The 17,985-nt window shown below is 46.2% G+C and overlaps 3 protein-coding genes across 4 annotated transcripts in view; 2 read left to right on the top strand and 1 right to left on the bottom strand.

Moving 5' to 3' along the window:
- Positions 1 to 1,202: 1,202 nt before the first annotated feature.
- On the top strand, positions 1,203 to 9,151 carry IPP (intracisternal A particle-promoted polypeptide). 2 transcript variants are annotated; one of them, XR_011680640.1, is made up of 9 exons: positions 1,203 to 1,586; positions 1,670 to 2,101; positions 2,438 to 2,593; positions 3,483 to 3,650; positions 5,066 to 5,203; positions 5,524 to 5,646; positions 6,351 to 6,571; positions 7,131 to 7,291; positions 7,417 to 7,548. XR_011680640.1 is itself a non-coding variant. In XM_071436626.1 (8 exons), exons 1-8 carry the CDS (start codon positions 1,283 to 1,285, stop codon positions 7,639 to 7,641), a joined length of 1,767 nt encoding a protein of 588 aa, XP_071292727.1. In that variant the 5' UTR covers positions 1,205 to 1,282; the 3' UTR covers positions 7,642 to 9,151. The 2 variants fall into 2 exon arrangements, 1 of the variants encoding a protein (XP_071292727.1); XM_071436626.1 differs by lacking the exon at positions 7,131 to 7,291 and having other exon boundaries at positions 1,205 to 1,586; positions 7,417 to 9,151.
- Positions 9,152 to 9,778: 627 nt separating this feature from the next.
- TMEM69 (transmembrane protein 69) lies at positions 9,779 to 13,918 on the bottom strand. The gene is made up of 3 exons (XM_071436622.1): positions 13,328 to 13,918; positions 12,814 to 12,876; positions 9,779 to 12,185 (listed from the first exon to the last, which is right to left on the bottom strand). Exons 2-3 carry the CDS (start codon positions 12,856 to 12,858, stop codon positions 11,466 to 11,468), a joined length of 765 nt encoding a protein of 254 aa, XP_071292723.1. The 5' UTR covers positions 12,859 to 12,876; positions 13,328 to 13,918; the 3' UTR covers positions 9,779 to 11,465.
- A 125-nt stretch (positions 13,919 to 14,043) lies between these two features.
- Positions 14,044 to 17,985, top strand: part of GPBP1L1 (GC-rich promoter binding protein 1 like 1) — a 31,953-nt gene continuing 28,011 nt past the window's right edge. Inside the window, exon 1 of the mRNA XM_071436619.1 lies at positions 14,044 to 14,184. The gene's annotated coding sequence lies outside the window, so the exon portion shown is untranslated. The remainder of the gene's footprint in view (positions 14,185 to 17,985) is intronic.

The following is a 17,985-nucleotide window of genomic DNA, read 5'->3' as shown; positions in this document are numbered from 1 at the left end:
ATCCGTGCTGGAATGAGGAGGAAGGCCCACACATGGCATGACACCATGGACAAAGGGGGTGCTGGGCTGTGCCTGCCTGTCACGCTCCTGGAACAGTTGTGGAAAACTCAGGAGGGATGCTTTTCTTTCAGAATCAGTGTCAGCTCTGCCAGACCCGGTGATCATGTGCGTTTACCTCAGTATGCAATGCTTATCCCCTCTCAACGCTGCTCTGCTGCCACAGTCCCAGGCAGTGTCCCTGCTTCTCATCTCTGCAGTTCCCTGGGCTGGTGGCAGCTGCAATTTCTCCCCAACATAGCTATATTTCTCACAAGCACAGATTGAGGTGGACAGGGACCCAGTTTGCAAGAGCATGACTAGGATTCAGGGACAGAGGTTGTGAAGGCAGTGACTAAGTGAATAACCTATTGCAGGACCAGTTTTAACCACAAACAAGCTTTTTGCAGAGCAGGGACCAGAGGTGTCTGTAGGGGTACACAGGGTCTCCTCACTTTAAAATGGACATTGAGTTGTTGGAGCATGTCCAGGGAAGGCAACAAAGCTAGAAAACATATCTTATGAGGGACTGCTGAGGGCAGCAGGGGCTGCTCAGTCTCAAGGATGTTCAGGGGGGACCTCACTGCTCTCTACAACTCCCTGGAAGGAGGTTATAGTGACGTGGGGGTCAGTCTCTTTTACTGTGTCTGCAGTAAAATGACCAGAGGAAATGGCCTTAAGCTAAGATCAGATTAGATGTTAGAAAAAAATTTTCACTATGCAGGTGGTAAGGCAGTGGAATAGGCAGTGTCCAGGGAAGTGGTGGAGTCACCACTCCTGGAGGTGTTTGAGGCATCGGGATCTGGCACTGGGTGATGCGGTTTAGCAGTTTAGGGGTTACAGGGGCAGTGCTGGGTGGACCATTGGAATGAATAATCTTAAAGGTCTTTTCCAGCCTTGATGATGCCGTGATTTCTGTGGGACCTCACGGGGCCAGGTGCCCACGCAGGCGCATAGACAAAGGAGCGAACAGAGGTACCTGAACCAGTGCCGCCGTGAGGGCAGGGTGTTCGACACACAGGGTGCTCGGCACACAGAGCCCCCGGCACGCACGGAGCCCTCACAAAACACGGAGCCCCCACAGCCCCCTCAGCCCCGCCCACCACGGTGCCCGCCCCGTCCGGGCAGAGCCGCCTCAGTGGGGAGCGCCCCTCACTTCCCCCCCGCGCAGGCGTCCGGGCGGGCGGAGCGGGGCGCGTGCGCGGCGCGAGGCCGGCGCCGGGGGGGTGCCGGTGCCGCAGCAGCGATGGCGGCCAGTGCCGGGATGGGCAAGGGCGGCTCTGCCTCCACCTCCGTCTCCAGTTCCGAGCGGCACGCTCGCCTCCTCCTGGCCCAGATCAACCGGCTGCGCGCCGGGCACAGCTTCTGCGACGTGCGGCTGGAAGTGGGCCCGGAGGCGTTCTCCGTGCACCGCCTGGTGCTGGCGGCCAGCAGCCCGTACTTCGCGGCGCTGTTCGCGGGCGGCATGAAGGAGTCCGGGCGGGACGTGGTGCGGATCGCGGGCGTGGAAGCGGACACCTTCCACACGCTGCTCGACTTCATCTACACAGGTGAGGGCTGGCGGCGGGGCGGGGGGCGGGTGCCCGGCGGCCGCAGGCTGGAGCGGGGCCCCGCTGTGGTTTGGTGCCCGCAGGGGTGGTGAGCATCGCGGAGCACAACGTCCAGGAGCTCATCGTCGCCGCGGACATGCTGCAGCTCACCGAGGTGGTGGAACTCTGCTGCGAGTTCCTCAAGGGCCAGATCGACCCGCTGAACTGCATCGGCCTCTTCCAGTTCTCCGAGCAGATCGCCTGTCACGACTTGATGGAGTTCACCGAGAGCTACATCCACGCGCACTTCCTGGAGGTGCAGAGCGGGGAGGAGTTCCTGGCGCTCACCAAGGAGCAGCTCGTGAAGATCCTGCGGAGCGAGGACCTGAGCATCGAGGACGAGTACCAGGTGTTCACGGCAGCGATGCAATGGATTCTGAAGGACGTGGGGAAAAGAAAGAAATACGTCGTAGAAGTACTGGAGCCTGTTCGATTCCCTCTGCTACCAGCACAAAGGCTGTTAAAATACATAGAAAGTAAGTGAAAGAAGGAATATCAGATGCACGTATGTGAGCTAACTATGTGTTGTTCAGAGTTACTGGGCTTTGATGGACTATTCTTTACATTAATGGCATGGTGAATGAAAAAAATTATAGCAAACAAGCGCTATTTTAAAAAAATAAGTACAGCTTACTTTAAAAACATGCTTTTGAAAACGCCTTATAAAAGTAAGCAACATTGATATGTCTGCTGTTTTTGGAGGAGTTAGTAAGTTTTCTACAACTGAATTGCTTACAGTTTGTTACTTTTCACTGTGATTTTTTTTCAATTCTGCTAATTTTATTCTTATTCTGCTTATGTTACTCTTGAAGGTATTCCAGATTTCAGTCTTCGAGTGGCCCTGCAAACTCTGTTGAAAGAATATTGTGAAGTCTCTAAGTCTCCCAAAGAGAACAAGGTCAGCAGTTTTCTGCAGGCTTCTAAAGGTCGTCCCCGGAGGAAAGCCAGGAAGTACCTTTATGCAGTAGGTTAGAATGTGGCTGTTTGAACCTTATAAAACAAATGAAGTAGTATCTCAGAATGCAGGAATGAAGGAGATACTCGAGAATTATTTTAAAAATCAAAATATATAATGATTCCAAAACATGACATCATGGCTGAGTTATGATGTTAGCAGCTTTGATCAGAATTGCAGGAGTCCAGCATTCACATTTCTTGTCATTGTGACATGGCATTCAAAGCCCAGATTTGCTGTTCAAAAATAATTTGCTTTGGGTGCAAAACTGCAAATCAGCAGAGGATTTACCCAGGGCTCACTGCTGGAATGGTGTATGCAAATTCACTGCACATTTTGTTCTGATGGCTGAAGTTTTCTCTGTGCGGGACACTTTGGTTCATATGATGGGATACTTGAAAATCCAAGTTTTCAGCAAAGCTGCAGTTTTATATTGGAAGGGAACATGTTTGTTTCACTCTGTGGGCAATAGCACCAGCTTGTACTGAGCTGTCAGTCACACACACTTGTGCCTCACTTGTTTCTTGTTCTAATACTCTATTTTTAATTCTGCAGAATTCAAAGACTAGAAAGTTCTCTCTTTTCTTCTGCCTTTTATCTCATGAGAAGTTTTTACACGGCTGCCAGTATGGTTATGCAGCAAAGGCTGTTGGCCGATCCTTGTATTTTACTGAAAACATGAATTCTAATATTTTTAGTGTTGTGGCATCAGCTCAGCACAATTTCCATGACCCTCAAGACAACCATTCTTCCTTGTATGCTGGAGAAATGAAGCTACTTGGAAAAATCCAGTTCCTTCTAAAAGTGGCTAATGGCTGTTACTCTAATATTTTAATGGTTTAAAAATAGGAGCATGAGGGTGAAGAGGAAGCTCTTACTTGGCCTTTCCACTTGCTTTGCAGGTGGGTACACCCGACTGCAGGGAGGACGCTGGAGTGACAGCAGAGCCCTGAGCTGTGTGGAGCGATTTGACACCTTCAGCCACTACTGGACCACAGTGTCCTCTCTGCACCAGGCCCGGAGTGGCCTGGGCGTGGCTGTGGTGGGAGGAATGGTCTATGCCATTGGAGGTAACAGCTGAAATAAGCTTGCTTTTTTTACATGAATGCCAGAGAACTCATGGATGGAGGCTTTCAAAATTATTCTTCTTTTAAGCAGTTCTCAGGATAACACAATTTTTAGGTGTAATAACAAAGGAATTGGGGTTCCTTGATTCTCTATTGTCACTGCTCTGTGAATGCCTGTTAGGGATCCTGTACTGGCAGTTTTTACTAAGCTGCTCTCCCCTCATGGTGTAGCTATTCAGAGGTTACCATATAGATGTCTGCAGATATACTCAGAGATGTTGGCTATTCTGGAGCCTTTGTGTACCACTGCTGATGGAATTTGTTTTCTCACTTACAGTCTAGGAGAAGCCCATAGCATAAAAGGCAGTAGCACAGGACAGACCACTTGTGCACTGCCTGCCTGGAAAGGCTCATTATGTCTGTTTGCACAAGGATGTGATGAGTAACTCTACCAGCCCATCACAAAAGAATGCATATATAGACTGTTTTTGTCACTGCAGAGCTCATTCTTTGGTCTCGAAAACCCAGTCAGTTGTGCTGAGGAGTAAAACGTGCAGCACCGTGGTTGTTTGGAGCAGTGGCCGGTGAAAAGTGAAACGCCCAGGCTAGATAAGTGTCCAGCCAACCTCCAGCCAGTAAGGCACTTCCCCAACCCGGAGTCAGGGGCTTGTGCCTAAGGCGATGTCAGGCCTTGCGGACGTGTGGCCGCAGTAAAGAGCTCCGAAGTCGCAGGATGAAATGAAGAGGCGACCCTCAGTTTCTTCGGGGGGGTGGTTTTATTGGTAGGGAAACATGCAGGTTCGGTGGAAGAAGCTGAGAGCCCCGAGGCAGGGAAAAAGCCTCGGTTTTACAGAGGGTGGGAGGGGTGAAAGATAGCAAATCAGAGAGGGATACATTAAGGATTGGCATGATCGGAGAACCCATCAAACACAGTTGCGGGAGGGACCCTGGCCCCTAACCCAATCACTCGACACCCTGGCCCGAACTCTCTAGAAAAAGAGGCAGGGGTGTCGAGTGACAGGCAGGCTGCCAGGGGTGGGGAACAAGAAAGATACATTTGGTAACCAAGACAACTGGGGAGGGGTTTGGGGATTGACACAAACTGGTAACAGGACAGGACTTTCTGAGAGAACAATGGAGGGAAAACTGAACAAGCATAAAACACACCACAACAGTTGTTTACCTCTATGATGTCTTCAGCAACATTTCAGGGAACTGCTGATGAAAGTGATTCCCAGTGATGATTCATGTATAATCATCACTATGTATAAATGAAGCTTTTGCTACATTGGCTGTTTCACCAAAAGATAAATCTTGTATTCAAATGTTGCCTGTTCGGGAAGAAGTTGAAGAATGTTTCCATCTCTGCAGTGTAAAAGATTGCATTTCCCCTGACTCTTCTTGCTTTTATTATGCAGGTGAGGACAACTCAATGATTTTTGACTGTACTGAATGTTATGATCCTGTTACAAAGCAATGGACGACCGTGGCTTCCATGAACCATCCCCGTTGTGCACTGGGAGTGTGCACATGCTATGGGGCCATCTATGCTTTGGGTAAGTTGTGGGGTTTTTCTTGGTGAAGCTAAAGATGTTAATTCATAGAACTTGTAGAATTATTTGATCCTTAATATTACATCTTGGTGATGCAAAATCACAAACTTAAGTTTTGAAAAACATCTGTGTCCATAAATATTAACATATATACTAAATCTCTGTGGATTAGTTATTGTATAGTTATAATTTATTTTCATTGTAGACTGACAGCATGCTGATTTCAGAAATTGTCCTGGAACAGTCCACTGTATGTCTAAAAATGCAGCTAATACACAACTTTGTGCCATTAAATTCCTTGCTGTGTTTGCTGTTATTTGCAGGAGGCTGGGTTGGAGCAGAGATTGGCAACACAATTGAAAGATTTGATCCTGAAGAGAATAGTTGGGATGTGGTGGGAAGCATGGCTAAGCCCCGTTACTGCTTTGGGTGTTGTGAAATGCAAGGTGAATATTGTTAAGTTTATATCCCTAAATAGTTCCAACACTCAGTGGATTTTGAACCTTTATGTCTCAGTCATTAAGTCTTACCTTTATCTTGTACTGAGCTGTCAGTCAAGTCACACACGCTTGTGCCTTGCTTGTTTGTTGCTCTAACACTCCATTTTTAATTCTGCAGAATTCAAAGACTATAAAGTTCTCTCTTGTAAAAACTTTTCATGAGATAAAAGGCAGGAGACATGGCTGCCAGTATGGTTATGCAGCTAGTCTTTTTGCAGTTGATTGTTCTTTCTGATACTGCTTTTCTATACCTTCCATATTTGGGTTTGCATGTTTTTCTCTGTGAAAATGTGAAGACTTGCAGGTTATTTTAAGACAGATATGTCTAAATACTTGACCAATAAATGTGCTTACCAAGTATTTGATGCTGGCCAGGTCAGGACTTGCAACCTTCTGAATGAACCTTCCCCTGCACTTAATTAATTTTTAAAATTAATTAATTAAATTAATTAATTTTGGCTTTCCTCAGAGCTTCTAGTGCTCAAGCCTCAAGCTGCTCATGCAAAAGCTTTATGTATTCAACTACTGAGCAAAAGGAGAATTCTCTGACATTCTTTAACCATCTTAATGTCAGGCTGAAACTTGTGTTGTGACAGTAATTTTATGTCTGTATTATGAAGCCTAAAAGAGGAGAAGCTCTGTTTCTGCAGGTTTGATTTATGTCATTGGTGGTATCAGCAGTGAAGGAGTAGAGCTGCGTTCTGTTGAAGTCTACGACCCCATCTCCAAACGCTGGTCTGAGCTCGCTCCGATGGGCACCCGAAGAGCCTATCTTGGTGTAGCTGCTCTCAACGATTGTATCTATGCTGTGGGAGGCTGGAATGAATCCCAGGATGCACTTGCTAGTGTAGAAAGATACTCATTCGAAGAGGTAGGCCAGAGTCCCTTCTTTTCATAAATGTAGATTGCATCAGCTTTGTGTAAGACACTATAGAGCCTGCTTCCTTTCTTTAAAAAGAAAAAGCTGGAAATTCCATTTCCTTTTCACTACTGGCTGGGTATCTTGCGTGAAACAAAGCTTTGGTGATCTCAGGGTCTGTCCTAAGTAGTTGTCATGGTTTAACTATGCACAGATATACTGTAGTTTGGTAAATATTTCTTAGGGTTAAGATGAGAGGATAGATTCCCCCTCTGCAGTAGAAAGCTCAATAATCTGAATAGAGAGAAAAAACTCATTGTAAAGGTAAGAGTTACCTTTTATTGCAAAATTTGAGGATCTTCTTCTGCATCAAAATGTAGTAGTGTTTCAGCATGACTAGAAGACAAAAAACTAGACTGATATTGCTCATGTTTTTATGATGCTCTTTGGAAGAGCAGCTACTCTCAAGAACAGAGCAGAACATAATCCCATGTGCCATCTGTTTTGCTTTTCAAATTGAATCTAGTGTTCCTGTTTCCCCCACCTCAAACTGTACCATGCTCTATTTTAGACACTGACTGCATCTTGCAGTGACTGAAGAAAGGGAGGGGTGTTGTGTGCAGACAATATGGGATCTGCTCTTTAGAGATTACCACAATTTGGACCACCACTTTGTGAAAGTGTTGTCATTCCTGTCTTGGTAATCCTCTGGATACTGTACACATACCACATGTAAGCCTGTGAAGTGTATACACAATGTTCTTTGTATATGTTTCAGTCTTTAAGCTTTAAAAGTTATTTTAGCAGAATCAGGGCTTGTCTTAAAGCTATTTCTTCATCTTTCACCTTTTTGTTAGGAAAAGTGGGTTGAAGTTGCATCGATGAAGATCCCAAGAGCTGGTGTTTGTGTTGTGGCTGTGAATGGACTTCTCTATGCCTCAGGAGGCAGAGCTCCCAGTCCTGATTTTGCTGCTCCAGTAACCTCTGACTCTGTTGAAGTTTATAACCCTCACATGGACAGCTGGACTGAAATTGCCAACATGATCACCAGCCGCTGCGAAGGAGGTGTAGCTGTGCTGTAAAACACAAAGGACAAAACTCATTCAAAGAATGAGTCAATTATGTCTCCTCAGATTTCCTGTTCATTGGCCAGAAACCTCTTTTAACACAGGAGCTTCAGTGGAGAATTAGATCAGAGGGATTTTCCTGAGCAAAAGGAAAAGCCCTTCAATGTAAATTGGCTTATCCAGTGTCTGTCTCAGGAAGTATTCTGTTAAGAGTAGGAACGCCTCTTAGAACTGGATTAAGCTCACTGAAATAAATGGTGAATTTGCCCTGGAAAATCTGAAGAAATAATTCCAACACATGAAGAGACATTAATCAGGTTGTTACTGAGCTGGCACATTAGCAAGACTTGCAGTCTGGAAGTGGATTACTGTCAACAGCAAGGAGTTACCTGTAGGTAAGTTCAGATGGGCGATTTGGATGGCATTAGTTCTTTTTCTGGCAGAAAACAAGGAAGAGAAGATAACACACAGGAAGGACTTGGTGCCTCTACTTATGACCTTGATCCATTTAAGCCTCTTTTCTGTTGCTGAACATGGTGGGCATTAAATATGAATTGGATATTTACTTTCTGGCCACTCCACAAATTTGAATGGTGAGTGGATGAGAATTTCCTATTCTGGAAGGTTGTCCTCACAGTTCTAATAATGCCATTCCCCTTCAGCACTGGCTTTTCCTCTCAGTGGTGTCAGTGATGCCAGTAGAGCTCCTTTTTGTGTAAGCTCTAGTGAAATTTAAATGCAAATGCATTAGATTGGCTGTTCTGTTTAGGACTGCTCTTAGTATAAAAACAAAGGGAAAGGCTTTTGCCCCCATATTTTTTCCCCATAGTCCAATGTGGTTTTACCCTGTGTGACACATGCTGAGACTTGGCATTGAATACTTGCTGTTCTACAAGACACATTCCTTCACCTTCACTACAGCTTGTATCCTGCCTCATCCAAATTTGAGCCAATGGAGCTTTCTGTGATAGAATTAGCTGCATTTAGCATTGAACTGATGATATCAGTGTGTTCTTAAGGAGTTTGTATTTAGCTCAGACACACTTAGTAAAACAATACTACAAAGAGTTTGGAGTTATTTCTAGATTCAAGTTGTTTTTTGCACACTGTGGCTGCATTTTCAGCGCAGCTGTGGATGATTTGGATGGAGTCTGAAGTGAGGCTGCTTGAATTTTGATAGACAGTGTTATTCTGGATCACCAAACCACAACTGGAATGTCACAAAACAGGAAGCCTGGCACTGTGTAGACAAAGGAGCATTCATTCTGCTTAGGTCAATATCCCCTGTGTAAAATTAACAAATTACTACATGATAAATCCTCCAAGGTGAGTGTTGCAGATACCTTAATAATTGAGGTCCTAAAATCTAACATAGAGTTGGGCTAAAACATGCCAGATGATTGAGAGTCTCTCTGTTCCATAATCTTGTGTGTGCTTTTACTTCAAAGAATTTCTTATGTGTCTGAATTAATGGTTTGATCTTGTTTAAACTGTTTTTCATAATAAAATGTATTTTCAGAACTGACTGGAATGCCTCTTGAATAGGTTGCTTTCATAACTTAGTTAGCTGTATTACTGCCACTTTCATACAATAGGTAATATTTTTCTTTTTATTGGAAATCATATTTCCCCTAGAACACTAGGGAAAGACTGGTTATAAATTTTGACTATTTGAGTGGTGGAAGTAACACACTTCTGCAGTAAAATACTCATGTATTCTCAGTGTAAAATCACTCAAACTTCTTGGGAGTCTGACTGTCTTGCCAGCTCTCTTCAGCCCTCTGTAGGATGAAATTACAGGTAATATTTCTTAGTCTTTCTTCTTTATATTCAGGATCCCTCTTGGAACTGTTTGAGAAACACTACCTTAACAGTATTTTATTTGTTTGGGAACTACAGGTTTTCCTCTGATCCCTACCTGTAAACTTCCTGGATTAATGGAGCTTGAGGGAATCTGCAGTTGTCTGAAGTTACCTTCTCCAGGTTTTGTAACTGATTCTGTTGTGTTTGAATGAAACTTTGAAGCTTGTTGATTATGGTCTCTGATCCTCAGCACCACTTTTACCTAATCAAGATAAAGACAGGACTCTTCTCTGGATCCATCTTAAAAGATGCCATGTCTAAGTAAGAAGGAATAGAAAAACCATTTTCATTCACAAACTCAATTTTATTTCCTTTATGTTGAAAAAGCTCTGAAATATTTTGTTTAATAGGGTACTTCCATAATTCAGCATAGAGCAATTAATACACATAATTGCTTAATATGTTCTTTAACATAAAAATGTTAACAGATTGCAAAAGGGAGAGGCTGATGTACAGAGCTGCTGTTTCAGCAACATCACACAAGATAGTTCATCTCCAGGACAGGCAGGTTTCTTAAACATCTGTTCTTTGCAGAATGAACAGGTAACAAATTTTAAGGGACAGCACGTGCTTTATTTGGTGTAGAACAATGAAGAACAGTGCTTTAACAGAACTATGAGGATTATCTGGTCCTAAGACCACATGTGGATGTCATTTTCAGCTTTCTTCCTGCATCTTACACTGTACTTAAATACTTCTGATAAAAAGCTTACAAGAAATATGCCCACATCCCATTTCATAGGTTTCTTGAGGTAGTGGACACAAAAAAGAAAATCCATGTGACTTAGGTTGTATCTTCCACTAAATGATGTGCTAGGAAGAATTCAGTACAGAGAGCATATGCTTCTGCAGTGGTTTCAGTAAAAGACCCATCATGGAGGGTTTGCAGGCTACCTACAAGCCCGTTGGCACCTGTCCAAATGTACAGATTCTTAGGAGGGAGAAGCTACTTTCAGTCCCATTATCTGATCCCTTAGTGCCAGCACTTGAGTCCTTGTGTCACAGCGTAAGTTAACAGTTCTCTAATTTAGGAGAATGGCAGATCTTTATGGCTGTGTTGCACGCAGCTTCCTTTGCCAGGCAGTCCTAAATCCAAACAAAACCTAGAACAGGTAGTCCAAATAACCTTTTTAATTTCAGTAAGCTTGAGCAGGAATTTGGCCTTCCTTCTCCTGTGGCACCTTGTCAGCCATACAAAGCTTCCTGTTCAGCTTTTCCCCACTCCAGCACAGCAGCTGAATGACACATTTCAGGTGAGTGCTGACCTTGGCTTGCCACTGCAAATAAACCTCACCTGTCCTTTCTTACCTGACATCACAGTGAGCACTCACACAGCATCCCTGGAAGTGTCCAGGCTGGATGGGACTTTGAGCAACCTGACCTTGTGGAAGGTGTTCCTGGGTACAGCAGGGGATGGGAATGAGATGATCTTTCAGGCCCCTTCTGACCCAAACCATTCTGTGATTTTCAGCACCTCCTCTGAAAATAGAAGTGAAATAGGAGTCTTGTTCCTCCACAACACAGCAACTGAGTAGAATGTGCTTCTGCATCGTTCTCTGCTACTTCTTTAAACACCAAACTAGAACTGCTTTCTTGTTACTGTTGTTTTCCCTAGCTCAGAACATGATCACACATTACAGTCAAACCAGATGCTTTCATAGTTCAGCACTGAGTAATTCATACCCGTGTCATTTTGAATCTCCATTCTAAATTCCTACAGCAGCAACATCCCATTCAAGAGTGATTCTTTATTCTACAGATAAGGACAGACTCGTGCTTGCCTTGGAAGTAATTGCTATTTAGAATACTTCCCTCCTGAACTAGCTTCAAAATCAGTTGGAAAATCATTTTGCTTCAAGAATAAGCATCTTGATCCTTGCCCTCATACGACTTCTAAGCACAAATCAGTCTTTATTTCTCCTGGAACTCCATACAAATACCTTATTAGGAGATAATAGCTTTTCCTTACATATTTATTAATTTATGTTCTGCTGGTTTTTTCTGTCATCACTTTGCTCCCCTTCTAAGAAAGCCTTCAGTGCTACAGTGGCCAACAGGGATGATATCATCACCACTGTTCCCACTACCCTCAGTACTTTGAACCACCTGGGGTAAGTAGGAAGAAGGGAAATGTCATAATGCAGCGCTATCCCTAAGGCCACCGTGAGCATGAGCGCTCCCTGAGTGACATCTTTGAAAAGCAAGGCTTGGCAGGCAAGCAGAGCAGGAACTGTGCTGTTGGCCAGGTTCAGCCAGTCTGGCTTGGCTGGGCTGTTTTCTGGGAGGGCAAAGCCCCACCTCATGCCCCCCAGGAAGGAGGCTGTGGCAGCTCCATAGGTGACCTGAGCAAAGGCCAGCTCTGGGTAGTAGGAGCCCTGTGAGGCCATGGCCAGCGGCACGGCCACAAAGGGAATCAGCCCCCCCAGGCTCAAGTAAAGGGCTGGCTTGGGACAGTCCTTCAGTGATCCCGGGCTCTCCTGTGATTGTTCCTCAGATTCTGCAGGGGTTTTCTTCTTGGAGACAGGGAGAGAGGTGTGGAAAGGCCGGAGCTGGGCTATGCAAACTGCTGCTGGTTGGAGGCTCAGAGGTGTACAGAGAGGCCGTGCATCCCTCTGCAGCTGGAGGAGGGCCAAGGAGGAGCAGCTTGTCTTGTTCCTGCCACGGAGCAGCACACTGGCACCAGGTAACTTCTGCAGCTGCAAGCACAGAACTTGTTCTCAACACTGCACAGTGCAGGCTTACAGACCTGCAGGTACCTAAACGACCTCCTGAATATTGTACCAAGTGGTTTCCCAGCTCAGGTCACACCACAGCTGTCTTTGCTTTTGAATTTCAAGTGGTTTTAACCAAACTAATGAAGGCACCCAATGCAGCTGATGAAGAGCAACTGGGCTCTCCAGAGTGCACAAGCAAAACTTACTCAGTGCCCACCTATCCCTCCCCACACATTCTCTAGGCACTTTGAAGTTATATCAGTCCTTTTCAGAGTAAAATATAAAGTAGTTTCATATAGAAGCAGGATAAGGTCACCCCAGAAATCAGCTACTGTCTCCTCACTACTCCCATCAAGAAGTGATAGGAAAAAAATACATTGAGACAATAAATCTCAAAAAGCTATTCTAAATCTGAGCTAAATCTCAAAAAGCAAAGCTATTTATAAAAGAAATAGCTTTGCCTAAAAGTGCTGTAGAAATGATGAACTATTCCAGAAAAGCTGAGTGATACACTCCAACTTGGAAGCCACCTTTTTTTCCAAAGCTGCAGTCCTATCTTTTGCTATTTTATTTTAAATAAAATCAGCAAAAAAAGCCTTCAGTAACTTACTTTGAAAGGTGTGTTGAAGCAGCATCGTTGTATGAGAGGAAACATGTTTGTTTTCTCAATGCCCTAAAACAGAAAAATTCAGAAAAAGGTCTGAAACTAATGAATTATTGAGTTGGTCTGATGGTTAAAGTTCAGCCACAGTCTACATTTATCAAATACAAGAGTCTTACAGGTATATATTTAAAGAAATATGTATATTACATATCTATTCAATCAGTACTTGCTCAGTGCAGAATACTTCGTTTCAAGCAGCTCTACGAACTGAAATTCTAAAGTTGTATTAACTGTTTCAAGAACAATTTCTACTTTAAAAACTGAGTATCAGGGGACGGGTGATGACTTCCCGTTCATGGATCATTCCCTCTTCAATGGATAAATGCCTTCACAAAGCTTATAAAGGAGCATTTCCTCATGCGCGTGAAAAGCGACCATTAATAAAAAAAGGAGGAGAAAACCCATCCCATGCAAGCTGCAGGTACGAGCTGCAGAGCTCCCTGCGGGGTACGACACTCACCGGGGGAACGTGGGCGGCTCGCCCTGGATTTGGCTCCGCAGTTCCCGGTCCTGCTGCGCCGGGAGAGAAGGGCGGCTCCGGCAGCCAAACTGCCCTGCCAGAGGGCGAAGAAAGCGGACAATATATGGATCTTCCAGAGGGAGGAGGGGCCGCCCTGCCCACCGGGGACCGGGCAGGACTCACGCACCGGGCGCTGCCAGCGCCCCGGACCCGCCAGCTGTGGCGGCTTCCGGTGCTCCCATAAGCGCTCCGCCGGCACCCGGTGCTTAGCGCTACCGGTCCGGGCAAGAACCGGCGCGACCCATCGTGTTCCTCCGGGCCGCGGAAGGCCCACCGAGCCGGTACCGGGGGCAGCAGTGCCGGTCACTCTCAGCCCGTGGGTCGCGGTTGGTGTGGCACAGGAACGACACGCTCCTCTCCTGCCCGTGGGACAGAACCTCTCCTGGGGAGCAGTGCGGCCATTCCTGCTTTCTGGTTTCCGGCATCACCGCATCGGGCAAGCCTTCCGCAGGCGGACTACGAATCCCAAACCGCCCTGCGGCGCGTTGCTCGCCTGTCTGCACGGCGGAGATGGCGAGTGCTCTTCTGGGACTCGTAGTCTGCGGCTGCTTCCGACAGGCGGTGACGGGGGCGGTGCGCGCCGCCGCCTCTGATTGGTGGGGCGGGAGGCGCGGGGGCCGGGGCGGAGGCAGGGAGGGGGAGCCGGGGGGGCGTGTTCCTTCCGCGTGCTCGGCCCCGCCCCGCGCGCGCGCGGGCCCCGCCCCCTCCGGCCCCCGGCCGGGCAGGGCTGGGCGGCCATTTTGGGCAGAGCTTTGTTATGGTTGTGGGGCCGCCGGAGCCGCGCCAGGGCCCGCCCGGTGAGTGCGGCCCCCGCGCCGCCCCCTCCACCCCCCCAGCGCCCCCCGCGTCCCCCGCGTTTTCACCCGGCCCCTGCCGCCCCCAGGCCCGCCCCGCCGCCCCCCGCGGCACCGCGGGCTCGGTGCGGCCCGGGAGCGGCCTCCCGCCTGGCCGGGCCCCCCCCCCCCCCCCCCCGCGCTCGGTCCCGCGGCCGGGGCGGCTCCGTGGGGGGGCAGCGCGAGGTCCCCACGGGCAGGGCCGGGCCGGGGTGGGCGGCGGGGCCGGGGCTCTGCGGGTTATTGTTTCCTGTTCAGCCGGGAAGTTCGTAGCGCTGACACTGCCGGAGCTGAGCTCCTGTCATGGGGCCGTCCGTGGGGGGGGCGGCGGGTGAGTCCCGAGGGCCGGGCAGGGGCGATCCCGCTGTAGGCTGGAAACGAAACCGGGCGGCCCGGCCGTTCTCCTTCGGCTCCTCCCGGGCCGCGCTTCCCGGCTGCCCCCGGCGGGAAGGGGCGGTCGGCGCCCGGCAGTGACACGTGGGCTGCGGGCAGCCGGGGCTCGGCTCGCTGTGCCCGCTGCCAGCGGGGCTGGGAAACTTGTCAGGTGCCGCTCGGTGTCTGCTCGGAGGGAAACGGTGACCGGGCCGAGCGTGGGGCGGCTCTTTCGGGCGTCAAAGTTATTTCCGTGTGTCCGGTGTGCTTGATGCCCCCTTGGCCTAAGGTCTTGTGTGGTTTGACTTAAAGGGCTGGGGCTGGACTTGCTCGGAAAGCGCTTGGCGTTTCCAATATCCATTTAAGACTTTGAATTCAGTTCGGCTTAGTAACGAGCTGTTTTGGAACGATTTTAGAGCAGTCAGTAGGTGTCTGCACAAGTTACGAGTTTTTAAACAGCTTTAGAGGAACAGTAGCTATTTAAATTCTTACAAGTAATGGTGGAATGGTTTAAGAGTGTTGCTTAAAAATCTTTTTATATTAACATGACCAGGTAGGTCAGCCTGCCTTTCCCCGCCCCCGAGCTGTGAGTGACACAAGCGTTAGTAATGTTGATAATACTCTGAAACGTTGCAAGTGCCTGAGCAAAGTGTGGAAATAGCAAAGAGGGGGAATGGAGATAACAGCTGAGATAATTGGAGTGCCATCAAAGCTGAGTTTACTGTGGAGTTGACATTGCTTCTATAAAAATATTAGGTGGTTATGAAAAAAGCTTATGCAAATGTTAGTTCATGAATGAAGATGGCTGGTATTTCAGTGAAAGGTTCCCCTTAAAGCTTATCCATTTGGAGACCGGGTATCTGAAACTTCCAGTTTCTGACTCAGGAAGGAAACAGGTGTAGAGCAGTGGTAGGAACAAATAAAATTCCCAAATTCTTGAAGCAGCTTTTCCTCTCACACTCTTTCACTTCATTTCTGGAGGAAAGTCCCTTTAAGAAGAACTTATTAAAAGTTTTGTATTTGGAATAGAAAGGCTTCAGGTGGTACTTCCTTATGGCGTTGGGGTTTTTTTACAGCTGTTTGTAGGGAAGTGCAACAGCCCTCTGCATTTTATATTCATCTGGTTTATAGCCTTAATCCTATATGACACAGAAGTTTCCATTGCAGATATCATACAAGGACCTAAAGTGAAAATATGCAGGGAACAGATGGCATTTAAAAAAAACCACAAATCCTGCTTTTTCTGCAGTATCTCAGAAATATGAGGAGCAGAATGCAGATGTGAAGTACAACAAATCAAATGGAAGTGCATACTTTCTGGATGTTAGGAAAAAATCTCTACTTTGAGAATATTTACAGGGTATGGTCACCTTGTCTCACATATGTGACTGATGCATGGTGTTACTGAATCTTGACATTCCTGTTTTAAATTAGGAAACTAAGTCACTACAGGAAAAATAATATTCACTAGAATTTTCATTAAATGGAAACAGTGTTTCAGGAGTTGTGGGATCCTTATTTTAATACAAAAAAATGCTGTGGTTAGATCTGTGAATTTTTTCAGGAGTGTGGGATGTCAGATAATGTAGTTCTTGCCTTTACAAACTGAAGAAAAACTATTGGCTCAGGAGTTAAAGTTACCTTTTCCCCCCCCAGTGTTACAAGTTGTTTGAAGTTAGTTGTGTAACTGCTGAATTGATTTAGCTGTGAAGTGTACTCCAGGGTGTGCTTTGTTTGTTTGTCTGTACGAAGAGATTTGGAAAAGGGCTGACTCTGTTCAGTAGAGCTGAAGCTTTAAAGCACCTCTCTCCTGTGGAGTGCTGGCTGTGCTTGCATGGACAGAGCTTTTCCTCACAGCTCCACAGAAACCAGGGGGTGACTGTTGCTCTAGCTTATCCAGGGACAGGTCATACTCACTGGATTTTGCACTTGATGAGGTAGTGTGTGTACCAGGAAGTTTGTCTGGGATTTTTAAGTTTTGTGTTAATTTATTTGTAGAGGCAGGAGTGGTTTAGTTTTGGTTCTGCAAATTCAGCAATGTAAGTAGACATTTTACTGCCACTTACGTAGTGACCAGGATGCCAACTAAATCATGTGGCTTTTGTTTCAGCAAGAGGAATTTAAGTCCATGTTCTCTTTGCTCGTCAGATTTGATGAAAAGCAGTGAAGTTGGCAGAAACATGGTCCTGCTCAGAGTACTTCATGAAAGCCAGGATGTTGTTTAATTTGTGTACTGTAACTTTATATGTTCCTGTGAAAATGTGCCAAACTTTAATGAGTTACTGTATGGTCAGAAGATAAATCTATGGTTTTGGGAGTGGATTTAGGTAGAGATTGATAGTGGCTAAGTGTCCACTGCCCTGTACGTGTATGTGCAAACACTGGGCAGACCTAGAAGTTCTAGGTTAGACAGGGCTGTGAGCGTGACAGCAGGCAGGGAGGGAAGCGTTTTGGCTTAATTGATCATACATATTAGTGATCAGGCTGTATCACTCCAAACTGGAAATTCTTGATTGAAGTGTGCAACTCCTTCTCTAGCTGGTCTTTGAAAGTCGGGAGAAGAATTTTCACACTTGATACTACTTAGACCTTTCTATTATTAAACAGCGAACAGTTTTACAAAGTGTTGGTGTATGCAGTTCTATAATATGACTAATCTGAAATAGTTGCACTTCCAAGGTCTGGCTTAACAAAAATGCTTTGAACCAGTGCAGCCAAACATGACTGAGGTTTTCTGCAATAAATGATGCTCAGAAAGAAATATTTTACAGCATGTGACCTTGTGCCTCAGGGACTGTTGTACATTAGGGAGTTCGCCAGGAGCAACTGAAGTTCTAGGACTTACAGACATTCTAGCAAAAATGCCAGTGTTGATTTGTTTTCTCCTTGAATCTTGTGATCGTTTCCAGTTCGGTGTTTTGCATAGTTTTATCCTCCACACTGGAAGGAGGATCACAGCTCTGTGGTGTGGTGTTAGTGGCACTTGATAAGAAAGTATGTGGATAATGTTGTCTAAATGTCCTTGGTTTTAAGAATCCCTTTTTTCAATACAGGAAGAAATTAGACATTTTAATTTAAGTTTTATTTTTGGTGTCTCTTTTAGGTTCTGGATATCTGTGTAACCCCCTCCCCGTAGCATATTTACAACATACAGAGTATGTGGCAGTGAGTGACACTCTCTTGGAATTTTGTCATCTTCAGTTTGTGATGAACAATTAACTTGTAAATAAAGGACTGAGTCTGCCAGGGAGGTACATGGTATTATTCTGGGCACAGAAATTATTGGTATTCACAAAGTTGCTGGTGAAGGTGTATGGTTAAGATTACAACAGGCTCCAGCCTTTCAGCAGAGAGGAGTGTTTTGCCATTGTGTTACAATGAGTCATCCATCAT

Source organism: Agelaius tricolor, unplaced genomic scaffold (genome assembly GCF_023055355.1).
Source record: "Agelaius tricolor isolate 1412-34295 unplaced genomic scaffold, bAgeTri1.0.p SCAF_11, whole genome shotgun sequence".
In the NCBI taxonomy this organism is placed as follows: domain Eukaryota; kingdom Metazoa; phylum Chordata; class Aves; order Passeriformes; family Icteridae; genus Agelaius; species Agelaius tricolor.
Note: the sequence above shows the minus strand (reverse complement) of the source record. Positions and strands in the feature narration are given on the sequence as shown.

What these genes read in the sequence shown, in the direction of transcription:
- IPP (XM_071436626.1), top strand. Translation starts at nt 1,283, where the DNA reads ATGGCGGCCAGTGCCGGGATGGGCAAGGGCGGCTCTGCCTCCACCTCC. An exon ending in GAAGTACCTTTATGCAGTAG is followed by an intron (nt 2,594 to 3,482) that starts GTTAGAATGTGG and finishes CTTGCTTTGCAG; the next exon opens with GTGGGTACACCCGACTGCAG. An exon ending in AATGGTCTATGCCATTGGAG is followed by an intron (nt 3,651 to 5,065) that starts GTAACAGCTGAA and finishes TTTATTATGCAG; the next exon opens with GTGAGGACAACTCAATGATT.
- TMEM69 (XM_071436622.1), bottom strand. Translation starts at nt 12,858, where the DNA reads ATGTTTCCTCTCATACAACGATGCTGCTTCAACACACCTTTCAAA. An exon ending in GCTTCAACACACCTTTCAAA is followed by an intron (nt 12,186 to 12,813) that starts GTAAGTTACTGA and finishes CTGTGCTTGCAG; the next exon opens with CTGCAGAAGTTACCTGGTGC.